The sequence below is a fragment of the Andrographis paniculata genome, unplaced genomic scaffold (genome assembly GCF_009805555.1).
Source record: "Andrographis paniculata isolate CXL003 unplaced genomic scaffold, ASM980555v1 Contig14END, whole genome shotgun sequence".
Taxonomy (NCBI): Eukaryota; Viridiplantae; Streptophyta; class Magnoliopsida; order Lamiales; family Acanthaceae; genus Andrographis; species Andrographis paniculata.
In genome coordinates, this window is record NW_026137424.1 from 554,069 (window position 1) to 578,530 (window position 24,462).

General features: G+C 35.5%; 1 protein-coding gene across 3 annotated transcripts; it reads left to right on the plus strand.

Annotated features, from left to right (window-relative positions):
* The first annotated feature begins 16,057 nt into the window (after nt 1-16,057).
* LOC127259606 (pentatricopeptide repeat-containing protein At1g66345, mitochondrial) lies at nt 16,058-18,892 on the plus strand. 3 transcript variants are annotated; one of them, XR_007840522.1, is made up of 5 exons: nt 16,058-16,203; nt 16,339-18,030; nt 18,447-18,524; nt 18,610-18,745; nt 18,853-18,892. XR_007840522.1 is itself a non-coding variant. In XM_051287041.1 (2 exons), the coding sequence occupies exon 2, from the start codon at nt 16,395-16,397 to the stop codon at nt 17,925-17,927; it is 1,533 nt and encodes a 510-aa protein (XP_051142998.1). In that variant the 5' UTR covers nt 16,058-16,203; nt 16,339-16,394; the 3' UTR covers nt 17,928-18,173. The 3 variants fall into 3 exon arrangements, 1 of the variants encoding a protein (XP_051142998.1); XR_007840526.1 differs by lacking the exon at nt 18,853-18,892 and having other exon boundaries at nt 18,637-18,699; XM_051287041.1 differs by lacking the exons at nt 18,447-18,524; nt 18,610-18,745; nt 18,853-18,892 and having other exon boundaries at nt 16,339-18,173.
* The last annotated feature ends 5,570 nt before the right edge of the window (nt 18,893-24,462 follow it).

A 24,462-nucleotide genomic window follows, 5' to 3' on the forward strand; every position in this document is an offset into this window, starting at 1 on the left:
TCATTTGCACCCTAGTGGTTTGCAACCTTCAGTTAGGTCAGATAACACCCAAGAGTTATTCTACATTATTGAGTCTATTTCACTATATATTGCTTTCTTCCAGAAAGGAGCATCAAGACTAGGTAGTACTTCCTTGATCGTTGTTGGATCATTGTCCAACATATACGTGAAAAAATCCGGACCAAAGGTTTTCTCGATCCTTTTCCTTTTGCTACGCCTAAGTTTTGAAACCTCTTGATCATGGTTATTAGTCGTTTGTCTCTTTACGCCCTGTAGTTCTTCATCTACGAGTTTTGGGTTGAAGTGTATCTTTTCCTTACAATGATATATATTTTCAAAGAATATGGAATTCCTTAATTCTATTGTAGTTCCTTCGGTCATCCCAAGGATTTCCGATTTTTGAACTATGAAACGATAAGCACTATTGTTTAGTGCGTATCCAATAAATATGTAATCTACCATTTTTGGACCGATAGTGACTTTCTTTGGAGTCGGAACTTACACTTTTTATTAGGCACCCCCACACTTTGAAGTATTTGTATGTGGGTTTCTTACATTTCCATAGTTCGTAAGGGGTAACATCCTTACCCTTAAGTGGAATCTTGTTTAGGATATAATTTGCAATTAGCACCGCCTCCTCCCATAAGTTTTGGGGAAGTCTTGAACTTATCAACAAGGCATTCATCATTTTCTTAAGTGTTCGATTTTTGCATTGCGCAACGCCATTCGATTGAGGTGAATATGGAGCCGTTGTCTGATGAATTATGCCACTTTCGTTACATAATTCTTCGAATGGGGCCACATACTCGCCACCTCTATCACTTCGAACTGTCTTGGTTTTACAGCCAAGTTGATTTTCTGTCTCGTCTTGTAAAGTTCTTGAAGACCTCAATTGCTTTGCTCTTTTACCTTAATAGGTAGAGATAGCAATATTTTGTGCAATCATTGATAAAGGTGATGAAATATTTCTTTCCACCTCTGGTTTGCACAAATTTTAAGTCACATACATAACTGTGAATTAATTCTAATGGCTTAGTCTTCCTTTCGACAGACGGGAAGGGTAATTTTGTCATTTTGGCAATTTTGTCATTTTGGCCTCCACGCAAACTTTACATTTGCTTTGAGTTTTCACCTCTTTTATATTTAGTAAATTTACATATACTAATCTTTTTATAGCATTTAGGTTTACATGACCTAATCTACAATGCCATAAATCATAACACTCGATTAAGTACGAAAAACAAACAATATATTTATTATTAGTAGGTGGTGTTCGGCGCACGGCCATTACATTCAACTTGAACAACCCATTTTAAAAATAACTCCTAGCTAGGAACATTTAGTTTTTTGATAATATAAATTTATCTGCTACAAAGACAAGTTTAAAACTATGCCTAACTAGTAGTGATCCTGAGACGAGATTTTTCCGAATGTCTGGCACATGGAGTACATCCTTCAAGGTTAGTTCTTTGCCAGAGGTCATCTTCAGCACCACGTTCCCTACGTCTTGGACCTCAGAGGTTGCTTGATTTTCCATGTGTAGCTTCGGACTTTCCACATTATTTGTTTTGTACACAACAATGACAAGGTTGTCTTTATTGAGATCAGAATCAATCCGGTGGCTCGTCTCGACTAGTTGGGAACTCGGCTTCTTCTCTTTCGGTGTCTTGCAGTCCTTAACCTAGTGTCATGTTTTACCGCAGTTAAACAGTTACCTATAAACTTGGACTGTTTGGCCTTGCCCTTATCTGTTTGAGTTGGGCATGCACGTTACTTGGAGAGATCTCCGACTAAGTTGGCTTTAGCAATATCTCCCCCTTTAACCTTGTGTTGTTTTATGTTGTTCTCCTCTATCCGAATTCAGACAATCAGATCTTCAAGTCTCACTTGCTTTAGATGATGCTTCAGCCCGTGCTTGAAGTTGCTCCAACACAGGGACAATTTCTCGACCATCACACACGTGATGAACTTTTCTGGCAGTGGCATCTCCTCGTCGATAACAGAGTGGACAATGTGTTGAAATTTTTTCACTTGTTTGACGACAGACTTGCCATCTATCATTTTATAGTCCATAAACTGGGCCACAACAAATATTTTGGACCCGGCAGTCTCGGACTTTTATTTTTTCTTAAGGGTATCCCACAACCCTTTCGCACTCTTTATTTTACAATATAGATTATAAAAAGAGTTAGAGAGGTTAACTAATATGGTATTTCTTGTCATGTAGCCTCCATGTAACTACGATGCATAATTCGCATGCATTTGCTGATCCAACATTGGACTCTGGAGTAGTTGAGCCATCGTGCAGCACGAATATGGCAAACCTAATCGCAGTCAGGTAGAAGAGCATCTTTCCTACCACCTCTTAAAGTCCACTCCAGTGAATGGTTGTGGAGCTAGTACATAGGGCATCATTCATGGGTCAAGCTCATAACTAGTAGTTTAGGCCGCGAAGGTAGCCAAGGGTGCGGCCACAAACCCTGGAAAGCCCCCACACCCGCTTGGGGCAAACTCAAAAACACAGGGCTACCCATAAAGGAAATTGGCCCAAATGAAGGAGTAGCATCTCCGGCGGCAACTCCGGAAACTCCTCCGGTGGCGGCTCCGGAGAATGTTCCGGTGACTTCTCCGGCGGCGGCGGCTCCGGCGACTTCGGTAGGATTTGACATTATCGCGAAGTAGTATCTATTTTTTTATTGTTAGTTAAATGAGTATTGCGAGAAAAAAGTCTACCGTGAAACCGAGTCGATAATGAATCATCTTTCCGAAAATTAGATACGCCCCGGTAGTACCTCTGGTGGCTGGAATTCTAATCCAAAGATAAAACGATTTCCGTCTTCAATGAGAGTAGCACCTCAGATCGTTGGAGCTTCGGCGAACAAAGCGAGAGAGGAACTGAGCTGGGGAGATTTCCGGAAAACTAGAAAAGATGAGAGAATGATGAGATGATATTGTTGGTGTGTTTAGAATGAAGGGGGAGACCCTTTTATATAGGCGTCTCAACTTGACCAAAATGGCAGGAGATCAGTTACGATCATAATTACGACCTTAATTACCGATGTAATTTATTCTAAATTTAAACCTTCCGTTTGAGACGGTCGTGATTGATTCTAATAGCAAACTTTTCGTATGTGACGATCGTAATTTAATCTAATTTCAAACATTCCGTTTGAAACGATTGTAATTTATTCTAATTTCAAACATTCTGTTTGGGATCATAATAAATTCATCCAAGGGATAATATTTTGTCCAAATAATACTGCGACTCAGGCCATATACTCGGATTCAACTTAGGGCTGCACAAATTGATTTGTCTCGAAACATGCAAAATAGCTAAATATTAACCACGTCTCATATATAATAAATAAATGTTATTTATTAATTTCTTCAAAATTAGTTTAATTAATTTGGTTCACTGATCCGTTCTATTTTCACTAGTCAATTAATCGGTTTCATAAATAACCAATTATCCAATATTCATAAAGTTATAATATAATAAAGAAATTAAAATAAAATTTGAAGAGAATAGAATAGAATAGAATCATAATTTACAAATAAAATAAAATATATTTACTTATATTCTAATTTCATTATTATATTCTTAACTGATTTTGGTTTAATCGTTTCCAAGGGAAAATGTGTGAAAATATTTAAAAATTAATATAAAAGAAATAAAGGTACAAATAAAAACAATTAAAAAAATTGACATTGTAATTATGCATGCGTTCTATAAAGTACATTTGAATGTTTTTGAATTTGTGTTTGAATTTTGAATAATAAATTATAAATTAAAATAATTATTTAATAAGATATAAAATATATTGATATAATATTTTAAATAAAATAATTAAATTTTAACATAATATAAATAATAAAAAAATATTATTTAATATTATTTTTTTTTAAAAATTATAAATAGTAAAAAAAACCATAATCGATGGCACCTTGTGTTTTTATTTATTTATTTATTATGTTATTGCTATTTTAGGTTTTAGAAAGTTTTCGAAACAAAATAAGTTTTTGAATATTATGTATGAATGAATACAAATATTATACGTCATTCATCTAAAAACACAGATAATCTGTTTTCTTTTTCATCCTTGTACGATCTGTTTATAATTTTTAATAAATTTATTTATTTTAAACTATTTAACAAATATAAATTATTTTAATTAAATTTCTAATATCTTACATGCAGTACTCATTCAAAACTATTTTATTTCTCTTTCTCCCCCAATAAATAAATATTTTTATGTACTTTTAAAAGTTTTCATTTTCTTATAAAATTAGTTTAAATTAATTATAAACAAATAGATATATTTTTTTATATTTTATATAAAATTTTATTAGTAGTATTCATACTATATGTATTTTATTGAGATATAATGCTGTTATAAAATTTTGGTTGATGATAATTTTGGAGACCATTATTGGATCCATACACAAACACATACACATATATATTTTGTGGCCCAATTAAACTTGGCCCTAACCCATAATCCGTGACCCAATCCTCCGACCCGGTTACATGACCCGACCCGCATATACTTACCTAGACTTGCTGTGGACCGTTTGATCTAGGGGTTTAACCCTGGCCGTTGATCTGATCTAATCTACATACATATTTTTGTGTAGAGAGAGGGAGCCGCATAGACCATCCCTCACTCTCTCTCTCTCTAAAACGCTCTCACCTCTCTCTACTCTCGTCTCTCTCAAAACACTCATCTCTTGGCGATATTTTGGCGATCTTCTCCGGCGGCCTCCGACGAGCTTCTTTCTCCGGTTTTCTGTGGAGATTAGAGGTGTTAACATTTCCCCTATCTCGATTCGAACCGCAAGGGGTTCGACATCGAGTTTAGCCTTCGGTTTGTGTGGTTCCTTTTGTTTTTGGCCGCTGTTCTACCGTTGCTTTGTTTTTCCTTTCTTGTGGGGGTTGTTTTCGGTCTAGGTTGTGGGTCTCGAACCAGTTTGGTTGTGTATGTCGCATTTTATGTGTGTTTGTGTTGATTTTGTGCTTTAGTGGGTGATATTGGGGGTTGAGCCAAAAAACCAAGCCCTAGTTTAAACTTTTCTTTGTTTTCGTTGATTTTTTTTAATAAAATCAAGTTTATTCTGCATTTATTTCATAATAAGTGGTATCAGAGCTTTTGGTGAAGTTTTTTTTACAAAATTATCGTTACTTTTGATTTTTTGTCAAGATCTGGTTTAAATCTTTAATATCTGTGAGAAATCGAAAGGATCCGGTTGAAACGAACTTATTACACTGTGTTTGGTTCTTTTCCTTTGATTTCGAGTCTATATCGGCCATTGAGTTTTTCGATCCGTGCTAATATAGCCGCGGTCGAACTGTTAATGTTGGGTTTGGACTTAATCGCTACTGTTTTGTGTAGATCGGTTAAGTTCGAGTCCATTTCGGTTAGAACGGTTCAAAATCGTTTTGATTTGGTGAAAACCGATTTTTTCCGTTGTTATTTTGAGAAAATAAACCGTAAAACTTGTTGTTCCGCCTTATTTTCGTGTAGATATATGCTTGTTAGGTTAAAATCCAAAAGTTTTTCAAGAATCTTTAAAACCAAAATTATTTTTTGAAAGATCTTGTTAAAACTTTTTATGTGGCCTAGTTTCTGCTTTTGTGAGTTTCGGTGACTCTAACTTTGTTTAGAGGAGAAACATTGTTTCTGATTTTGTTGTTAATTAATTGGCTAACCCTATTCTTGAAAAAAGAATAGGTCATTTGTATATACGTTTGTACTGCTGTAGAGAATATATTTTTGTTGTGCTTCAAGGGTAAACTCTTTAACCCTAACTATTTTATTACTGTTATTTTACTTTAGTTTAATATCCGTATTTAAATTCCGCCCAATCGATTGTAAAGGCTATTGTGATACCAAGGTTGCAAAACACCGATCCTCACTCTTGTGAGTGATTCTCGAGTACCTTCGGTGGAATAGTCACGAGTGAATGTTGTAATAGATAGGCTTTTTGTTTGTGATTGGCCTGTGATTGCAATATTCTGTGATATATTTGTTGTTGTGTTTGATTGTTGTGTTTGTTTTATGTGAATTGCCATTGATGTGCTGTTATTTGGGTGTTTGTTTGGTTCTCAATTTGTTTTAAAAATAATTTGTATTTTTATAAAACTGTTTTTCACAATAAACTGCTTTTTTACAAACAGTTTTTGCCAAACAAATTGTATTTTTCGGAAATTTTGTTTTTTTAAACTTTTTTCGAAAACTGTTGATCATGGCTGGGCAAACCTTTTTCAATATCCAACCTTTTGATGGAAAAATTGATTTTGCTATTTGGAAACAAAAAATGAAAAGTATACTTGTTACTCAAAGATTAATAAAAGCTGTGGAGCGGGATCAAGCAACCACAGTCCCTCTTGAAAAGAGGGCTGAGTTGGATGAAATGGCTTCGTCTTGTATAATTCTAAATTTAGTTGATCATGTAATTCGTAAGGTTGGTAGACAAGAATCTGCTGTGGCATTATGGAATAAATTGGATGAGTTATATTCTCAAACTTCTTTACCTAGTAGGCTTTATTTGTTAGAAAAGTTCTTTAGTTTTAAACTTGATCAACTTAAAACTATTGATGAAAATTTTGATATTTTTCAAAAATTAATTCAAGATATTAAGCTTACTGGTGATAAGAATATAGATGGTTATAGTGCAATAATTCTTTTGAATGCTATTCCAAGTGCTTTTTCTGATGTGAAATCGGCAATTAAATATGGGCGTGATTTTGTGACTTTAGATGTGGTTATTAATGGTTTGAAAAGTAAAGAATTAGATTTGAATGCAAATAAATCTAATAAATCTGGTGATGTTATGTTTATTAGGGGTAGGTCTCCTTTTAGATCTAATAGGAATAATAATTCTGGAAATTCTGATAATAAAATAAAAAATCAGAATAATAAAAATAGAAGTCGAAATAGATCTAAAACTCCTAATAAAAGAGGAAAGAGATGTTATAATTGTGGTGATTCTTCACACTTTGTCAGATATTGCCCTAAGAAATATAATAATAATAATAATAACGGTAATAATAGTAAATGCAACAAGTGAGTTAGCCAATATGACTGTTATTGACAATAATTTCGGAAGTGTGTTTGCTGTTTGTCCAGATTTAAATTCAATGAGTGCTAATGAATGGATAGTTGATTCTGCTTGCACATTTCATGACACCTTTGAAAAATATTTTTTTTGAGTTTAAGACTTTAACACATTGTTATGTGACTATGGCTGATAAATGTGTGTGTAAAGTTGAGGGAAATTGTGTTATTAATCTGAAATTTAAATCTGGAAATATACTGAAATTGTATGATGTGAGATATGTGCCTGATTTGTGAAATAATCTTTTGTCATATGTTAGATTATCTACTTTAGGTTTAGAAGGAAAGTGGGGTTTAAATTGCATGAAAATAACAAAAGGGTCTTTAGTGATTTTTATGGCAGAATTAAAAAATGACTTATATGTAACTTCTACTGCGAATGTATGTTCTGATATAGATAATTTTGAAATTGATAATTCTGAATTATGGCATAAGAGATTAGGTCATATTAGCAATAATGGCTTGAAAATTCTGCATGAATCTGATTATTTGGAAAATAAAAATTTTTCTATTATTCCCTTTTGTAATATATGCAAACTTGGAAAATTAAGGAAAGTTCAATTTTCGTCAAAAACCCCTGAAAATTATATTTTTTCAAAACAGATTTTGGAATGTATACATCTTGATTTATGTGAACTCTCTAATGAATCCACTTATGGTAGGAGTAGATATATCTTAACTGTTGTTGACGATTTTTCTAGAAAAATTTGGATTTTCTTATTGAAAAATAAACTGGATTTGTTTAAAATTTTCAAGAATTGGAAAATTCAAATTGAAGTTGAAACTGGCAGAAAAATTAAATATATTAAAGCTGATAATAGTTTAAATTTGTGTAACACCTGGTTTAGTAATTTTTGTGTGCAAAATTGTATTAATTTTGAATCTGTCCCCAAGGCATCCCAATTTAGTGGGATTGCTGAGAGGTTAAATCGTACTCTTTTGGAAAGAGTTGGATGTCTTTTGACATCGTCTGGTTTACTTAGAAAATTCTAAGGTGAAGCTGCTGTAACAGCAGCTTATCTTTTAAATCGAACACCCTCTATCCCCCTTAATGGTGAAATTCCTAAAAGTAAGTGGTTGGATAGGTTAGTCGACATATCTCATGTTCGTGTGTTTGGGTGTCATGTTGTGGTACATATTTGCATTGATGAATCTGAGATGAAAACTGAAAATTGTGTTTTCTTAGGATATGGTGTTACAGGGTATAGATTGTGGTTAAGTTCTAGACCCGGTTTAAAAACTGTTATTAGCAATAATGTGACATTTAATGAATGTTGTATGCCATGTTTGGATATTGGAGAATCTGAATTGGTTGATTCTGAAATTATTGATATTAATACAGATTTTTCTAGTATAGGAAATAAGGTGGAGCAATTTGATTGATATAGAAAACAGAGAAATTAAAGCTGTAAAATCTTATTTTTGTTTTGAATCTACTGATATTCAGCATGTTGTTTGTGAATCCAAAAATGTGCAATTTGTTGACATTGAAATTGCTGCGATTGATTCTGTAATTAACTGTAATGTTGCTGAAAGTGTATCAGTTCTAAGAAACGAAAATCCAAAGGTTAAGGAAGTGAGAGATTATGTTTTTAATTGTGATGATATTAATTCTGTTTCTGATTGTGTTCAATCTGCTGAAATTGTGCAAATTGATGTTGAAATTGATAATATCAAATTTGAGAGAGAGATTAATATTGTTTTTTATAGTGTTCAAAATAAGGTGGAGTTTGCTTTATATAATGAAACTGATATTTTTGTTGGTGATTTTCGAATCTTATCTAGTGCTGGCCAGCCTATTATAAATAAATTTGAAAATACAGTTTCTGAAATTAAAAGCAATGTTGGAATTGTTTCAAATAATAGTAATGAGATTGAAAATTACCTATTTGTTAGAGATGAGGTTAGGAATAAACCTAAAGTGTTCTTTATGTTTGGTAATTTTGATTCATCTTCTTTACCTAGAAGTATGTTTGAGAGCTTAGATGTGGAGGAACCTATGAGTGATAGGAAATTGTTTAATCCCGAAAGTAAGTCTCAATGTTTAGTGGTAAAAGAAGATAAGAGCTCATTAGTTGATAATAAGTGTTTGAAATGAGTTCCTAGGTTTTGTCATTAGAATCTTGGCATTTTGTTATCATGGGTTGTGAATGATATGAAATTTTTTAAGTTTGCTACTGTATTTGTTTGTATATTGTGTGCTACATGTTTTGGTTGTACGACACATTTACAATGTAATGTAGCTCTGTCGAAGTTTGGATTTGAGTGTATTCCTGCTGTTCTAGATACAATATTCTTGAAACTTGATAGATTTGTATCTTGTTTGAAAATTATATGTTTTGATACATTTGATTAGCTGTATTTTACACAATGTGTAGATGGTAGGCTAATTTAATGTATTTCTAACTAATTTGTTTTTAATCTTTTTCTTTTGTGCAGGTAAGTAATCCAAACTATTAGGCAATGATGACCCTAGTCACCCATAACCAAAATTTGGTGGAGGATTGTTATAAAATTTTGGTTGATGATAATTTTGGAGACCATTATTGGATCCATACACAAACACATACACATATATATTTTGTGGCCCAATTAAACTTGGCCCTAACCCATAATCCGTGACCCAACCCTCCGACCCGGTTACATGACCCGACCCGCATATTACCTAGACTTGCTGTGGACCGTTTGATCTATGGGTTTAACTCTGGTCGTTGATCTGATCTAATCTACATACATATATTTGTGTAGAGAGAGGGAGCCGCATAGACCATCCCTCACTCTCTCTCTCTCTCAAACGCTCTCACCTCTCTCTACTCTCGCCTCTCTCAAAACACTTCTCTCTTGGCAATATTTTGGCGATCTTCTCCGGCGACCTCCGACGAGCTTCTTTCTCCGATTTTCTGTGGAGATTAGAGGTGCTATCATTTCCCCTGTCTCGATTCGAATCGCAAGGGGTTCAACATCAAGTTTAGCCTTCGGTTTGTGTGGTTCCTTTTCTTTTTGCCGCTGTTCTACCGTTGCTTTGTTTTTCCTTTCTTGTGGGGGTTGTTTTCGGTCTAGGTTGTGGGTCTCGGGCCGGTTTGGTTGTGTATGTCGCATTTTATGTGTGTTTGTATTTATTTTGTGCTTTAGTGGGTGATATTGGGGGCTGAGCCTAAAAACCAAGCCCTAGTTTAAACTTTTCTTTCTTTTCGTTGATTTTTTTAAAATAAAATCAAGTTTATTCCGCATTTATTTCATAACAAATGCTAAGAATATTTAAACACATATTATAATTTTTTTTAATTATATATTAATTCATATGTTTAAAATATCAACAATATTATTATTATAATATATTATTAATAATTTAATAATTTATATTTTCTAAATAATTGTGTCCCGAACAAATAGATCATTTGCACCAAAAGAAATAAATTACTATTATATATTTTTAACGTAAAATAGCAAAAAATCCCCGTGGTTTACCGAATCTGCTGAAAACCCTCTGTAGTCTTAAAACTCTAAAAAATTTACTCGTGATTTGTAAAATGTTGTACACTCGCCCCCCCCCCCACGCGCTTCTTTCTTTTCTTATTTTTCCTCAATTTTTCTCTTCTTCTTCTCCAATTTTTTTCAAGCCATAGCAGTTCCACCCGCTTTTTTCTTTTCTTCTTTTTCCCCCAATTTTTTTTCTTCTTTATCACCAATTGTTCTTTGAATAATGAAGAATTGGAAAAGAATAAAAAAAGAAAGAAAATGACGGGCAAAAGCGGCTGGAGCAGGAAGAAGGAAGGAAGAAAATAAATAGAATAAAGAAGAGACGGGAAAGAAGAACATGAGAAACAAGGGGCTGGACATAAGATTTTTTTTTTCTCCAATTTTTTTTTTCTTTCTCTATCTCTCTTTTCCCAATTTTCTTTCTTCTTTATTTTTTCTCCTCAATTGTTTCGTACACGGTTGCAACCAAAAGCAAATTCTTTCTTTCTTCTTAGATTAATTTCAAATCTTGATGTCAAATTGAATTTTTAGATTTCTAGGTTTGGTAAAAACAGAAGAAGAAGTATTTTTGGGTTTGGTAGAACACACATTCTCATCTCCATCGCCATGTCCGGTTAATTAATTGTTGATAAATTTGGGATTGGTTTAAAATTTACGTTGTGTTTAGGGGATTTAAAATGAAAAAAAAATGAATTGAGATAAAATTCTAGAAGTATGCAGAAGAATAAGGAAGAAGAAGAATGAGGAAGAAGAAGAACGAGGAGAAGAAGTTGTTGTAAAAAGTAGTCATTATGGTATTTTAGTAATTTTATACAGAAATATATCATTTTATGGACCAAAAATCGCATTTCAGGCGCGTGTTATACAACCTCCGTTAAATCATAACGGTGGGGGGATTTTTTGCAACATTTTAGAAACCACAAGTAGGTTTTTTATAAGTTTTAGAACCACGGGGGGTTTTCAGCAATTTTGGAAAACCACATCAGGTTTTTTTTGCTATTTTGCCTATTTTTAAAATAGAAAAAATATTATAAATAGCATGAATAGATTATTATTTTTTTAATAAAAACATTAAAATAATGAACTAAATAATTAAATTGGTTCAAACAGCCAAGAAAAAAAAAACACACATATGCCGGAAAATGAAGGGTGTGTTTGTTTAGTAAAATTTTTTGAATAAATATTTTTTATGTAAAGTATAAAAAATTTTGTAAGTAATATAAAAATAATGTGTATAATATATTAATATTTTTTAAAAATATATTTTTTGAAAATTGTGAAAAAACACAGCCCAAATAATTACGGATACACAAACAAAACATGCAGTATATACATAAATAAACTTATAGATATATATATATGTATGTACATATATAGTTAAAATAAAATTAACATGATTTGATGCAAATAGACAAAAAAAAGTAAGCATCTAAGAGCACACATAAGCAGCTAGACCCTTAAAATGCTTCTACAAGCCCCTCTATCCAACGTGTCAAAGGGAAAAATATAAAAAGGCAAAAAACGACTTACAATGACTTTCAGTAGACGTGTTCAAATACAGATGTGTTAAACAAGACACACACATGTTCCATCTCACAACACCCTCGGATAGACACGGTTGTGTGAGGTAGTTTATGAGAAACACAAACTTGTTGTTAAAATAAAAATAAATACGGCTCGTTAGTATTACACACGTCCATGTACGGAACACTCATGAACTAGGCCTTGTATAGAAAATATAGTCTTATTTGTACGAACACGGTCGTATTTGTCACAAATTATTTTTTTTTAAAAAAAAAAAACTCGATTTAGTCAAACACGGGAGACAACGTCCAAATCTCCCATGTTCAAAATCTTTGTGTGGCGACACCTCCGACAATGAGATCATTGGGCGACGGCGGACGAGCACGTCGGCCGCGGTGAGGGCTATTGTGGCAAACATCGGAGAAGTCTTTCTTGAAATAACGTATTTCTATTTAGAGAGGAGAGGGAGAGGGAAGAAGACCGTCAGCCTGACATCGCTTGTACCTGTCGCTTGTAATTTTAAATCAATATTTTATTGTCGATTTTAAAACTGTTATGGATAATTATTTTCGACTAAAGAAGAAAAGACCATTGAAATGGTGGGAGAAGTGCTCTACAAAGAGCCACTATATGTTTTCTAAGTGCATTTGTTGGACCCCAAGTCCAAATGACTCAAAGTTGAAGGGTATAACTTCCACAGGCCTTTGGACAACAAGCTCCATCAACCCTGGGTTGGCAACTTCGTAACATTAATGAAAGACCCTAGCAGCTACATGTCCTATATGAAAGGTTCTATGGGTCAAAACCAAAGAAAGAAAAAATGAGGATTCCATGGAAAATTGTAAAAAATATCTCACACGTATACCTCATTATCACTTTTGTCCTATATTTATCTCGTTGGCAAAATATATCTCACATGTTTGCAAAACTCGCTATTTCTATCTTTTAGCCGCGCGTGATTACGTATAAGGACGCGTGGTGTGAATGTCACGCGCGGGCAAAGGACATAAATTGCGAATTTTGTAAACATGTGAGATATATTTTGCCAGTGAGATAAATATAAGACAAAAGTGATAATAGGGTATAAATGTGAGATTTTTTTGCAATTTTCTCAAGAATTCTATGTAACTCGAAACTGTTGGGGACATATTCCCATAGACCGGCTAGAAGTATGATTGAAGCAAATCAGAGTAAGTTTCAGGTCTAATCCAAGGGCAATGGAAGAAATTTAGAGCGAATGAAACCGGGTCTAGAAACAACAGAAGATGTTCAAAGCGAATGGAACCCAGTCCAGAGATGATGGAAGCGGCTGTGAGCTGATGGAATGAGGTTACTTGGCGGTTGAGAGAGGTGGAAGAATAATTGGAACTGCCCCTTTTTGTGGAAGAGGTGGTTATGCTAGCTTAGGATTAAAATTAGGAAAAAATACAATATACACAGGCACAAACCATATCAAATCGTCTATTTTTCTAATTTTCTTTCATGTTCTAGTTTCGTTTATGCAATTTAATTCAAGTTCCATGCTTTCTGCAATTTATTTTACTTGCTTTCCGTAGTTATCTTAGTTTAGTTCGATTAATCGCGTGAGATCTCAGTTACCCGACAACGGACTTTTTTTAGTACTTCCGAAACCCACACTGACGAAATCGACGAACTATTTTGGAACTTCTGAATTTCAGTTTCCAACAACATTATAGCAAATCAATAATAAAATCAACTAATCATGCAATCACACAACCCGATCAATATACATAGACAATACTCCATTTGTCCCGCTCTATTATCTAAAGTACTTTCTTTTGGGATTTTATAGTATATTAATATATGATAGTATTTATTGGACAATGAAAATATATAAGAAATTTTGATATTTTTATCTTTTACTTTATATATAAATTAATTGTATATGTAATTTAATGTTGTAATTTAAGTAAAAATTAAGAGTATTTTTTATATTAATGTATAATTACTTTTAATAAAATATAAAATAAATATTTTTGAATAAAACATACAAAAATAATACTTCTTCAATCCAATTTGAAAATATATATTTACTTTTGACACAAAATTTATGAAATTACACTATTGTAATTATAGTGGATAGTTAAAAATAATTTTGTCTTTATTTTTTGTGTAAAAATAATGATATGATGATAAAATAAAGGTATTTGTAAAATAAAGTATTTTTGAAATAGATAATTTATAATTAGACAATTCAAAGTAAAAAATACTACTTATATAATTTATGAGTAAATGGAGTATAAAAATTATTTTTGAGTCTGGACGGAAAGACTATTATGGTGTGTTTGTTTCGTAAAATTATTTGAAGAGATATTTTTTTATTTAAAATATAGAGAATTGTGTAAATAATACAAAAGTAATAAATATATAAAATATATTAATTTTTTTGCGAAAATATATTTTATTTTTTTACAAAAAAGACACTTAACAAAAACTTACAAAACATATGTTGTATACACTGTCCAAGTTTCACTTATACATTTATACCTACACTTGTTCAAATGGTTCAAATAATTGGTTACGGTTTGTCAAAATGTAAGTCAAAACAGAATTTTCTAAATGAGGATTTCAGTTACGGTTTGACATTTTTAGTTAAGGTTTATTAATTGTCGATTTCGATTTAAAAACTGTCGGTTATGGTTTGAAATATCGATTAATATATATTTTTTAGTATATATTTTTTTATTTTTTTAAAATTTAAAATTTATTTAAAAATAAATAACTTCAATTTTAATTTTATTTACATATATATTTATTATTTATTTATTATATAAACATTATACAAATAATAATAATTAATTAAATTATTACCGTATAAAAGCAATCTAAATAATAAATTTAAATTAGAAATTAATTATAAAATACTATTATATTAAATAATATTATAATTTAAATTAAATATGATTATAAAATATAAATTATTAATAAATATTTATTTTTATTAATACTAATATTATTTTAATTTTACAAAAAATTTATATTTTCTCCGTCCTAGTTAATTTGTCCAATTTATACTAAATTTTAGGTATTGTGTAATTAGTAAGTAATAAAAAATATATTAGTAAAAATAATTATGATTTAATAAGAATAATTATAAATTAATATTAAGATGAGTAAATAGTTTAATTAAAATAAAAAAATTATAAATATAAATTTTAAAGTGTAATTGAAATGTATAATTATATTCTTTCAAAAAAAAATTAAATTATACCTAAAAAAAAAATAATTGACAAATTAAATGGAACAAGACTAATATATAATAATGAATCCAATTACTTATCAATTCATTCGCATCCACAGCAGCCGCCGCCCGCACCATGTTATTCCTCAATTGCATTCGTGAATCCAATTTTCTCCTTCCTTCCTTCTCCTTTTCATTCTTCTTCTTCACGTTGTCCTCGATTCCACCTTGCTGCTCCATAGCCGTTCCACTCCCCTCGATTAATATATACTCCCTCAGTCCGTTATCTATATATCGGTTTGTATTTTGCAAGAAATTTTAAAAATATTAATATTATATTATGATATAGTATAAATAAAATAGAAAAAAAAACTAAAATAATTTTATGTGATATAAAAATAATGATATTTGTATAATATATTATAAATAATAAGAGTATTTTTAATATTAGTAAAAAATATAATTACTTAAAAAAAAAAGAAGATGACCAAAAAAAAAAATAGATTGTAAGAGAATATTTTTTAAAAAAATAAGAACATACAAAACCGCCGGTTTGATACTTTTCGTAGGAAAGAGGAACCTAAACCGAACCGTGAGAAAATGGTGTCGGTTTCGGTTTGATGACAATTCCGGCTTGAACCGGAGAACCTGCGGTTCCAACCGGCGGTTTGAAACGATTGAGCAAGTCTACTTTAATAACCACACAGTGGTTTTCTTTCTGAAACGTAAATAGATCTCCCCTAATAAGAAATCACCGCGACCGGAGAATTCAAATCCGGCGACAAAAGAGGTCTTCTAGTCACGACACTCAATTTCCGGCATCTATTTTCGGCGGCGTCGGCCACATCTGGGACGTAGTGAGTGAGCTAATTCAGTCCCTAGGTCAGTTCCAAATTTTCTGTCCCTTCCGAAGGGATTTTTTTATTCTTTGATTGAGAATCCTTGTAAGGTTTTTGGAAGGTTCCATCTGTAAATGTCCGTATTTTGTTAAAAAAAATTGACATTGAAATCTTGCAGCACTAAGGCTGGAGTCAGCGAGCTGCTGGGCGGGAGAAATTGGATGCTCAAGGAAAATGTTTCAATCGTTTCGAATTATTTCACGCACTCCATTGTTGAATTATTGTCCATTCTTCCGCCCAATTTACGAATCAGCAGATTCTATTGGAACCACCTTGGTTGGAAACACTAGCCTCATTCCAATAATCGACTCTTTGCACAAAGGTCACAACTGGACAACCCTTTCAGAACACTTTAGCTCACTGAAATTGACAAACCCTGGTGTTCAACAAATACTCTTGGAACTCAAAGAACCGATTAATTCGAGGAAGGCTCTGAGCTTTTTCCATTGGTCATCGAAGAAAATGCATTTCCAACACGGGCGTTTCAATTACTGCATCATGATCCATATCTTGGCGAAAGCAGGGCTCGTGAAGGATGCCAAGGCATTGCTGAATTCTGTGTTGACCTTGGATTTTGACGAAGGTAAAAAATCGCGTGCACTGGCTGGTCTTGATTTGTTGCTTGAGAGTTACAGGGCTGTTGATTCAGTTCCATTTGTGTTTGACTTGTTTATACAATCTTGTGCTCGATTAAGATTGACTGATGACATTTGTGATGCTGCAAAACGGTTGTCTGATGATGGTTTTACATTGAGTGTTATTAGTTTCAATGCTATTCTAGATTTGGTGCAAAAATCAGAGAAGGTTCATTTGGCTTGGAGTGTGTTTGAGGACATGATATTGTCTAGAGTAAGTCCTAATGAAATGACGATGAGAATCATGGTTAATGCCTTGTGCAGGGAAGGAAAATTAGTGTGGTTTCTTGGTATCGTTGATAATATGCATGGGAAAAGGTGTTCGATTCCTCAGGTGATTGTGCATATGTTCCTGGTTCATAAGATGATAGAGGAGGATAGAGTTAAAGATGGATTGGTTTTATTGAATCGGATGTTGCGGAAACACACGGTACCTGATACTATTGCATACTCATTGGTTGTATTGGCGAGGGTGAAATTGGGGGATTTGGATGATGCTAAAGATGTATATAATGAAATGCTCAATAGGGGTTTTAAAGAGAATGCTTTTGTGTGTAGTTTGTTTGTCGGGGCATATAGTGATGAGGGGAGGATTGATGAGGCGATTTGGATGTTGGAAGAGATGGAAAAGTCAGGTCTCAAACTTTCGGATGAGGCTTTCAGTAAGCTGATCAAAGGTTGTTCTTCCAATGGACGGATGAAGGAAAGCTTGGCATTTTGTAATAAAATGATGATGATGGGGCATCTTCCTAGTTGTTCGGCTGTAAATGAGATGTTGTGGAATCTTTGTGAAAATGGTGAGACGAAACAAGCAGATGAGATGCTGACGGCTTTGTTAGATAAAGGGTTTCAACCTAATGGGGATATATACTCTGTTCTTATTCATGGATATGGGAAAGATGGCAATGCTAAGGCAATTATGAAACTCTTATTTGAGATGAAGTACCGTTCGATCGCTCCTAATATGTTGAGTTTCAACTTGTTGATTGATAATCTATGCAAGTCTGGAAGATCGAAAGAGGTAGAGAAATGTTTGGAAATAATCAACTCTCCCACTCTCATTCCTGGTTGATTGATTCCTTGCTGATTTTTACATAGAAAGGTTTGAAGCATTGTTATTGAATTCTGATGTTCTGACGCTTGTTGTTGAAAGGATCGATGAGCAGTGCCAAACGGTATGGTTAATGCTTTATCTATATTGATGAAAATCTTACCTGTCTTCGACATTCTGCATTACATGGAAAAGAAGATGGTTCTGTAGTTTTAGAGGATTAGAAAATTAGAACTACAATACAAAGGGAAGAAAAAAAAAGAAAAAGATCGATATGAACCCTTTTTCAAATGGTACCAATTTGCCTGTAGTATCAACATGGTTCTAGATGAAAATAAAATTACTTGATTTTAGATCAATTTTTCTTATTTTAAATTATTTCCAGTTCATGATGGATTATAATAATTATATTATCTACCTTTACTTCATTTTGTGAGGTAAAACCTAATAATTTGATAGCTGATGGTGGATTTGATTAGAGACTGTTCTACCAAGGTATATGTGTACTTTTTGCTGCTGACTTCACTTGTACTAATGTAGATGTGAAATCTGTGGCACCAGTAAATTGTGGTGGTGATTACCAGCATACAGGTAGAAGTCATTATTCTGTCGACAATGGTAAGTTTGCTTTATGAAAATCATTATGATGCTGTCGACAATGTTCAATTAACCTGCAGGCTTCACTTAGCTGATCCTCTACTAGTTGTTCTGTTGTTGTTGGTTCTTACAGGCATGGGAGCCGTCGTAGTTAAGCTTACTATACCAAGGATGCCGATGGCTCTTCAGCTGAGGGGAAATCCTCTAGATGGCGAGTTTCTACTAGTTATGGATCACACGAGGTTGGCTTTGGCATTACAACCTGCACTTCCTAAGAACCATTTCATTCTCTTCATGCTATTGACTATACCTTCGAAAATTAACTGGCTGTTGCATTACACCTTTGCAGAAGCAGGTGTGGGTCCAAAAGTCCAGTTCTGGTTCATAGTTTCGACGTAGATGGTAAGCTTCATCTTGTAGAGCAGCCGCTACAGAGGCTCATCTTGTAGAGCAGCCTCCTGCGCAGGGTGCGATGATGAATCGCCGAGGATTTCTTTGTTCTTCGATATCTCCATGGTCATCGGCGGTGTCAATTTTTTTTTTCAAAGTTGCATGCAAAAAGTCGCGAGACGTCGGTGTCCCACTGGGCGTGCCAATCTGTTGTCATCAAAAAATTGCCACCGACAGCTTAACCGAAAAAACCTGTCAGAATTAATTTAATCGTAAGGTTCCCGGCCTCCTCAAGAAAAGATCCGGGCTATCTTGCGATAACCAGAAAAATTAACGAAGAAAGAAGGTAAAACAAGAACGCTGGAAATTGATTAGAATTAACGGGAGAAAATTGTAACAGTCTGAAAAAAATACAGGAATTAAAAATTGCAGAGGAAAAATTAACGCAGAAGACGATGATTGATCATGCCCTTTCGTCCTTCAGCCTTCTTAGGCTTTTATTTCCCTAATCTTGTTCGGATAAGATTCTTATCCCTTATTTTTCTCAGATCTCCCCAACCTCTTTCTGTTTTAAAATTATGCCTTATCCGTGTACTTGTTGACCACGGGCCTATTTACTGATTTGGACCTTTTTTTGGGCCATACCCTCCCGGGACTTGAGCAACGCCTGCTTGGGCCGGCCCGGCTTATTTTTGGAGTGTACAAACATTTAAATTAACTGATGTAAATATATATATATATATGATGACCTTAAATATAAGCATATTCTTAGCTTGACAAAACTGTGTATTACTTGAATTTCTGTATAAAAACCATCATAGTAATCTATTAATGGCACACATTATTGATCAATATCGCTTGGCATGATCCAGAGTTCATTGTTGAGATTATTAACTATTTTTTCCCTTTTTAAGCGGTATTTCAGTGCCAAAAAAGCTAAGGCAGACGCCACAAGCGACAACCAACATCGCTCGCAAGCGACCATTGCATCATCGAGAAAAGACAAAGGCAAGGGAAACAAGCGGTAGCTTCCACCGCTCGCAAGCGGCGGTCTCTCCCATCATGTGCTAAAAACCATTCGTCAGAGGAATGAGATATTAACTTTCAAGATGGCGAATGATGAGACCCTTCCTAAAGCTTGGAGCTGCTACAAACAACTGCTCCGTAACTGCCCTCATTATGAAATTCCGGACTTCATGGAGCTTCAAATTTTCTACTTAGGAATCACTCATGAACTGAGGATGTCACTTGATGCAGCGGCAGGAAGCTCGCTAATGGGGCGCTATGCCTCTGAAGCGAGGGCTTTGATAGAAAAGATGGCGGCCAATCAGACAAGTTGGCCAGAGACCAACAGGCCGGGCCATCGAGGGGTCTGTACCAGGTCCCTGCTTCCGTTTCCCACGATGCACGGATAGACAGTTTGTCTATCCAAGTCAAAGAGTTGTGTAAGCTCATGAAGCAAGACCTGCATAATAAAGGAAAACAAACGTTGCATGAGGCCGCGGAAATTGAGGAAAATGTCTATGGAGACCAACGAGGTCCGCAGGTTGCTGAGTGCTCAGCTGAAGAGGCTCAGAACCCAGCGGAGGTCTATTATATGGCTGGCAGGAATGCCCCTCAATTCCAGCAGTTCCAAAAGGGGCAGACTCAAGACCCCGCTGGACCGCGTCCTCGGCAACAATTTCAAAGGCTACAACAGTTCGCTACGCAGCAATATCATCAAAGAGGATTTTATCCACATCAACAGCAATATTTTCAAGCCACCCACTTTTCGCAGCAGGCACCTGCATTTGCCCAACCTCCCACAGCGACCCAAGCACCGCTGAGTCTGGAGGAACTCTGGAGGAACACAGAGCGCGCAAATAAGGAGTTTTAAAGAAATACATCTGCCTCGATTAAAATGTCGGAGATTCAAGTCGGGTAGATAGCTGAAGCTATGAAGCTGAAGCTGAAAGGAATGTTGCCTAGGACAGTCGAGAGTGTCCCGAACCAAGCAAAGGCCATCGAAACAAGGGGTGGGAAGCGGACGCAATCACCACCGCTGCCAGATAGAGGTACTAATACTCCTCCTACCCCTATTATTGCTAATTCGCCTATGCATGATGAAATTATACAAATTCCATCTAAGAAAGAAGGTCCATCCCAGCCATGAGCGATACAAGCCGCTAGGGTGCTTGAACCGAAGGAAAAAGGGTCCCGCTCAGCCCTTGGCTCGAGCCCTTTTTCCTACTCAACTTGGGAAGAAGGACAATTCCAAGGAATTTGATAAGTTTGTACATACTTTCCGTAGTCTTCAAATTACTATACCATTTGCTGATGCTTCATCACAGATGCCACATTACGCTAAGTTTATCAAAGATATAATCAATTGTATGCGGGAATTCCCTGATGAAATGGCAGTGGTGCAGCTGGAAAGTGTGTAACGCCGTATTTAAGGAGGACCTCCCAAAAAAACTCAGTGATCCTGGGAGTTTTATTATTATCTGTACAATAGGAAATTTAGAGCTGATTAGGGCATTATGTGATTTAGGAGCAAGTATCAATCTTATGCCCTTCTCGCTTTTCTCTAAATTAGGGCTTTATGAATTAGAAGCATGCAGAACTGTAATTCAGTTTGCCGATAAATCAATAAGACTTCCTAAAGGAATTATTCGTGACGTACTCGTGCAAGTAAACAAATTTATTTTCCCTGCAGATTTCATTATTATGGAAATGAGTGAAGATCGCAAAATTCCAATCATTCTATGGAGACCTTTCCTAGCCACCGCTCAAGCTACTATAAACGTCGCTCAAGGCGAAATCTCATTGAGCTTTGGTGGCGATAAAGTCACATTTTCCATGAACAAAGCACTGCGCCAACCTCAAGAAGAAAACTGTGATTTTATCAATGAGTTAAATGAATTATCAACTTTTGAGAACTGTATAACACTTGCAAATCTTGAAGGAATTTCAGATAATGGGTCGCTTGAGCTGGAAGCTGAAGTGGACTCTGGTGAGGCAAGCGGTGAGAGATCAACGCCCACTGAGTCCATAGATCAAGCCACGAGGGAACCAGCAAACGACACCAACATACAGGACGAGCTGAACAAATTGCCTGAGCACCTCAAGTATATATTCCTTGGACCGGAGGAGAGTTACCCGCTGATAATCTCCGCCTCACTACTGCTGGACCAAGAGGCTCAGCTTGTCTCACTTCTCAAAAGGAGGAAAACGGCGTTTACATGGAAGATCACTGACATCAAAGGAATTAGCCCAACAGTGTGCATGCACCATATTAGGCTGGACGCTGATGCAAAGCCATGCAGACAGCCTCAGCGGCGATTAAATGAAAATATGCAAGAAGTGGTAAAGAAAGAGGTGATCAAGCTGTTCAATGTAGGATTATCTACCCTATCAGTGACAGCCAAGGGTCAGCCCAACCCAGGTGGTTCCCAAGAAATGAGGCTTTGTCGAACAGACAAGCGACGAGGGGGGGGTTTTCATGACAAGACCTGTCATTGGATGGAGGGTCTGCATCAACTACAAAAAATTGAACGCAGCCATGAAGAAAGATCATTTTCCGCTTCCCTTCCTTGATCAATGCCTAGAGAAGCTCGCAGGACACGAGTACTACTGTTTCCTCGATGGCTACTCAGGCTACCACCAAATTCCCATCAAGTCGGAGGACTGTGAGAAAACTACATTCACTTGTCCGTATGGTACGTTCGCCTATAGAAGGATGTTGTTCGGGCTCTGCAATGCCTCGGCCACCTTCCAGCGGTGTATATACCATATATTCAATGACCTCCTGGACTCCTGCATAGAAGTTTTTATGGATGACTTCTCGGTTTATGGCAAGACATTTTCCAAATGCCTGAATAATTTGGAAAAAGTACTTCTCCGCTGCATCGAGACTGATCTCGTGCTGAAGTGGGAGAAGTGTCATCTCATGGTAAATGAAGGAACTGTCTTAGGCCATAAAATCTCATCTGCCGGCATTAAAGTAGATAGATCAAAAGTTAGTGTAATTGAAAAGATGTCAGCGCCCTCGAATGAGAAAGGAGTGCGAAGTTTCCTTGGACACGCGGGGTTCTACCGCCGTTTCATCAAGGGCTTCAGTCAAATCACACTACCGCTCACTGCATTGTTGTGCAAGGATTCCCACTTTCATTGGCCAAGCGAGTGTGAGGAGGCTTTCCTTGTCTTAAAAGAGAAGCTGACCACCGCTCCTATAATATATGCACCAGTGTGGAGCGAGCCATTCGAGTTGATGACGGATGCAAGCGACTATGCCGTCAGCGCTGTATTAGGACAAAGGGTGGAATCCAAATTGAATGTTATCTACTATGCAAGCAAATTGTTGGATTCTGCTTAGAAGAATTACACTACAACCGAGAAGGAGCTGCTAGCTATGGTCTTCGCTTTCGAAAAGTTCAGAAAGTATCTTATTGAAAGCAAGACCATTGTTCACACTGATCATACAGCTATCAAATATTTGATGGAGAAGAATGAGACAAAGGCCCACTTGATCAGATGGGTCCTGTTGCTCCAAGAATTTGGTATTGAGATCAATGATAAGAAGGGGAAAGAAAATCATGTGGCAGATCACCTCAGTATGTTAAGGCAAGAAGAGGACATATCTTCTTCTATCAACAAACAATTCCCAGATGAAAAGTTGTTCCTGGTGCAAGCGAAGGAGCCATGGTTTGCTGACCTGGCAAATTTCTTAACTACAAGACAGTTTCCTACACATACTGTACAACGAGAAAAGAAGAGATTGCTCCGTTTGGCAAAGGATTATTTTTGGGATGAACCCTATTTGTATAACATCGGCTCAGATGGTATAATCCGCCGCTGTGTAGCGGAGTCTGAGATCCCGCTGATCTTAAATAAATGTAATGGGTCCCATGTAGGAGGGCATTTTGCTGGTCTGCGCACAGCGGCCAAAGTTTTGCAGTCAGGTTTCTTTTGGCCTACCCTACAGAGAGATGTAGATGTCTTTGCCAAATCTTGCAACAAGTGCCAAAGATTGGGGTCTATCTCGAAGAGAGATGAGATGCCCCAAACTAGAGTCTTGTTTGTGGATATATTTGATGTATGGGGGATAGACTTTATGGGCCCCTTCCCGAATTCAAATGGGAAACTATACATGCTGGTGGCGGTGGATTATGTGAGCAAGTGGGTTGAAGCGCAGGCACTCCATACTAATGATGCTCGATCTGTGATCCGCTTCCTAAAATATACTATATTCCCAAGGTTCGAGGTCCCCAGAACAATAATAAGTGATGAAGGCACCCATTTTTTGAATAAGGCGGTGCAATCTTGCCTTCAACAATATGGTGTTCGTCAACATCTGACTACTCCCTATCACCCACAAGCAAGCGGTCAAGTGGAAGTTTCAAATCGAGAAATCAAACACATCCTCCAGACCACAGTAAACAAAAGTCGCAAGAATTGGTCAGAAAAATTGGATGATGCGCTGTGGGCATACAAAACAGCCTTCAAAACTCCAATTGGAATGTCCCCATATCGGCTTGTGTATGGAAAAGCCTGCCACTTACCTCTGGAACTCGAGCATCACGCGTACTGG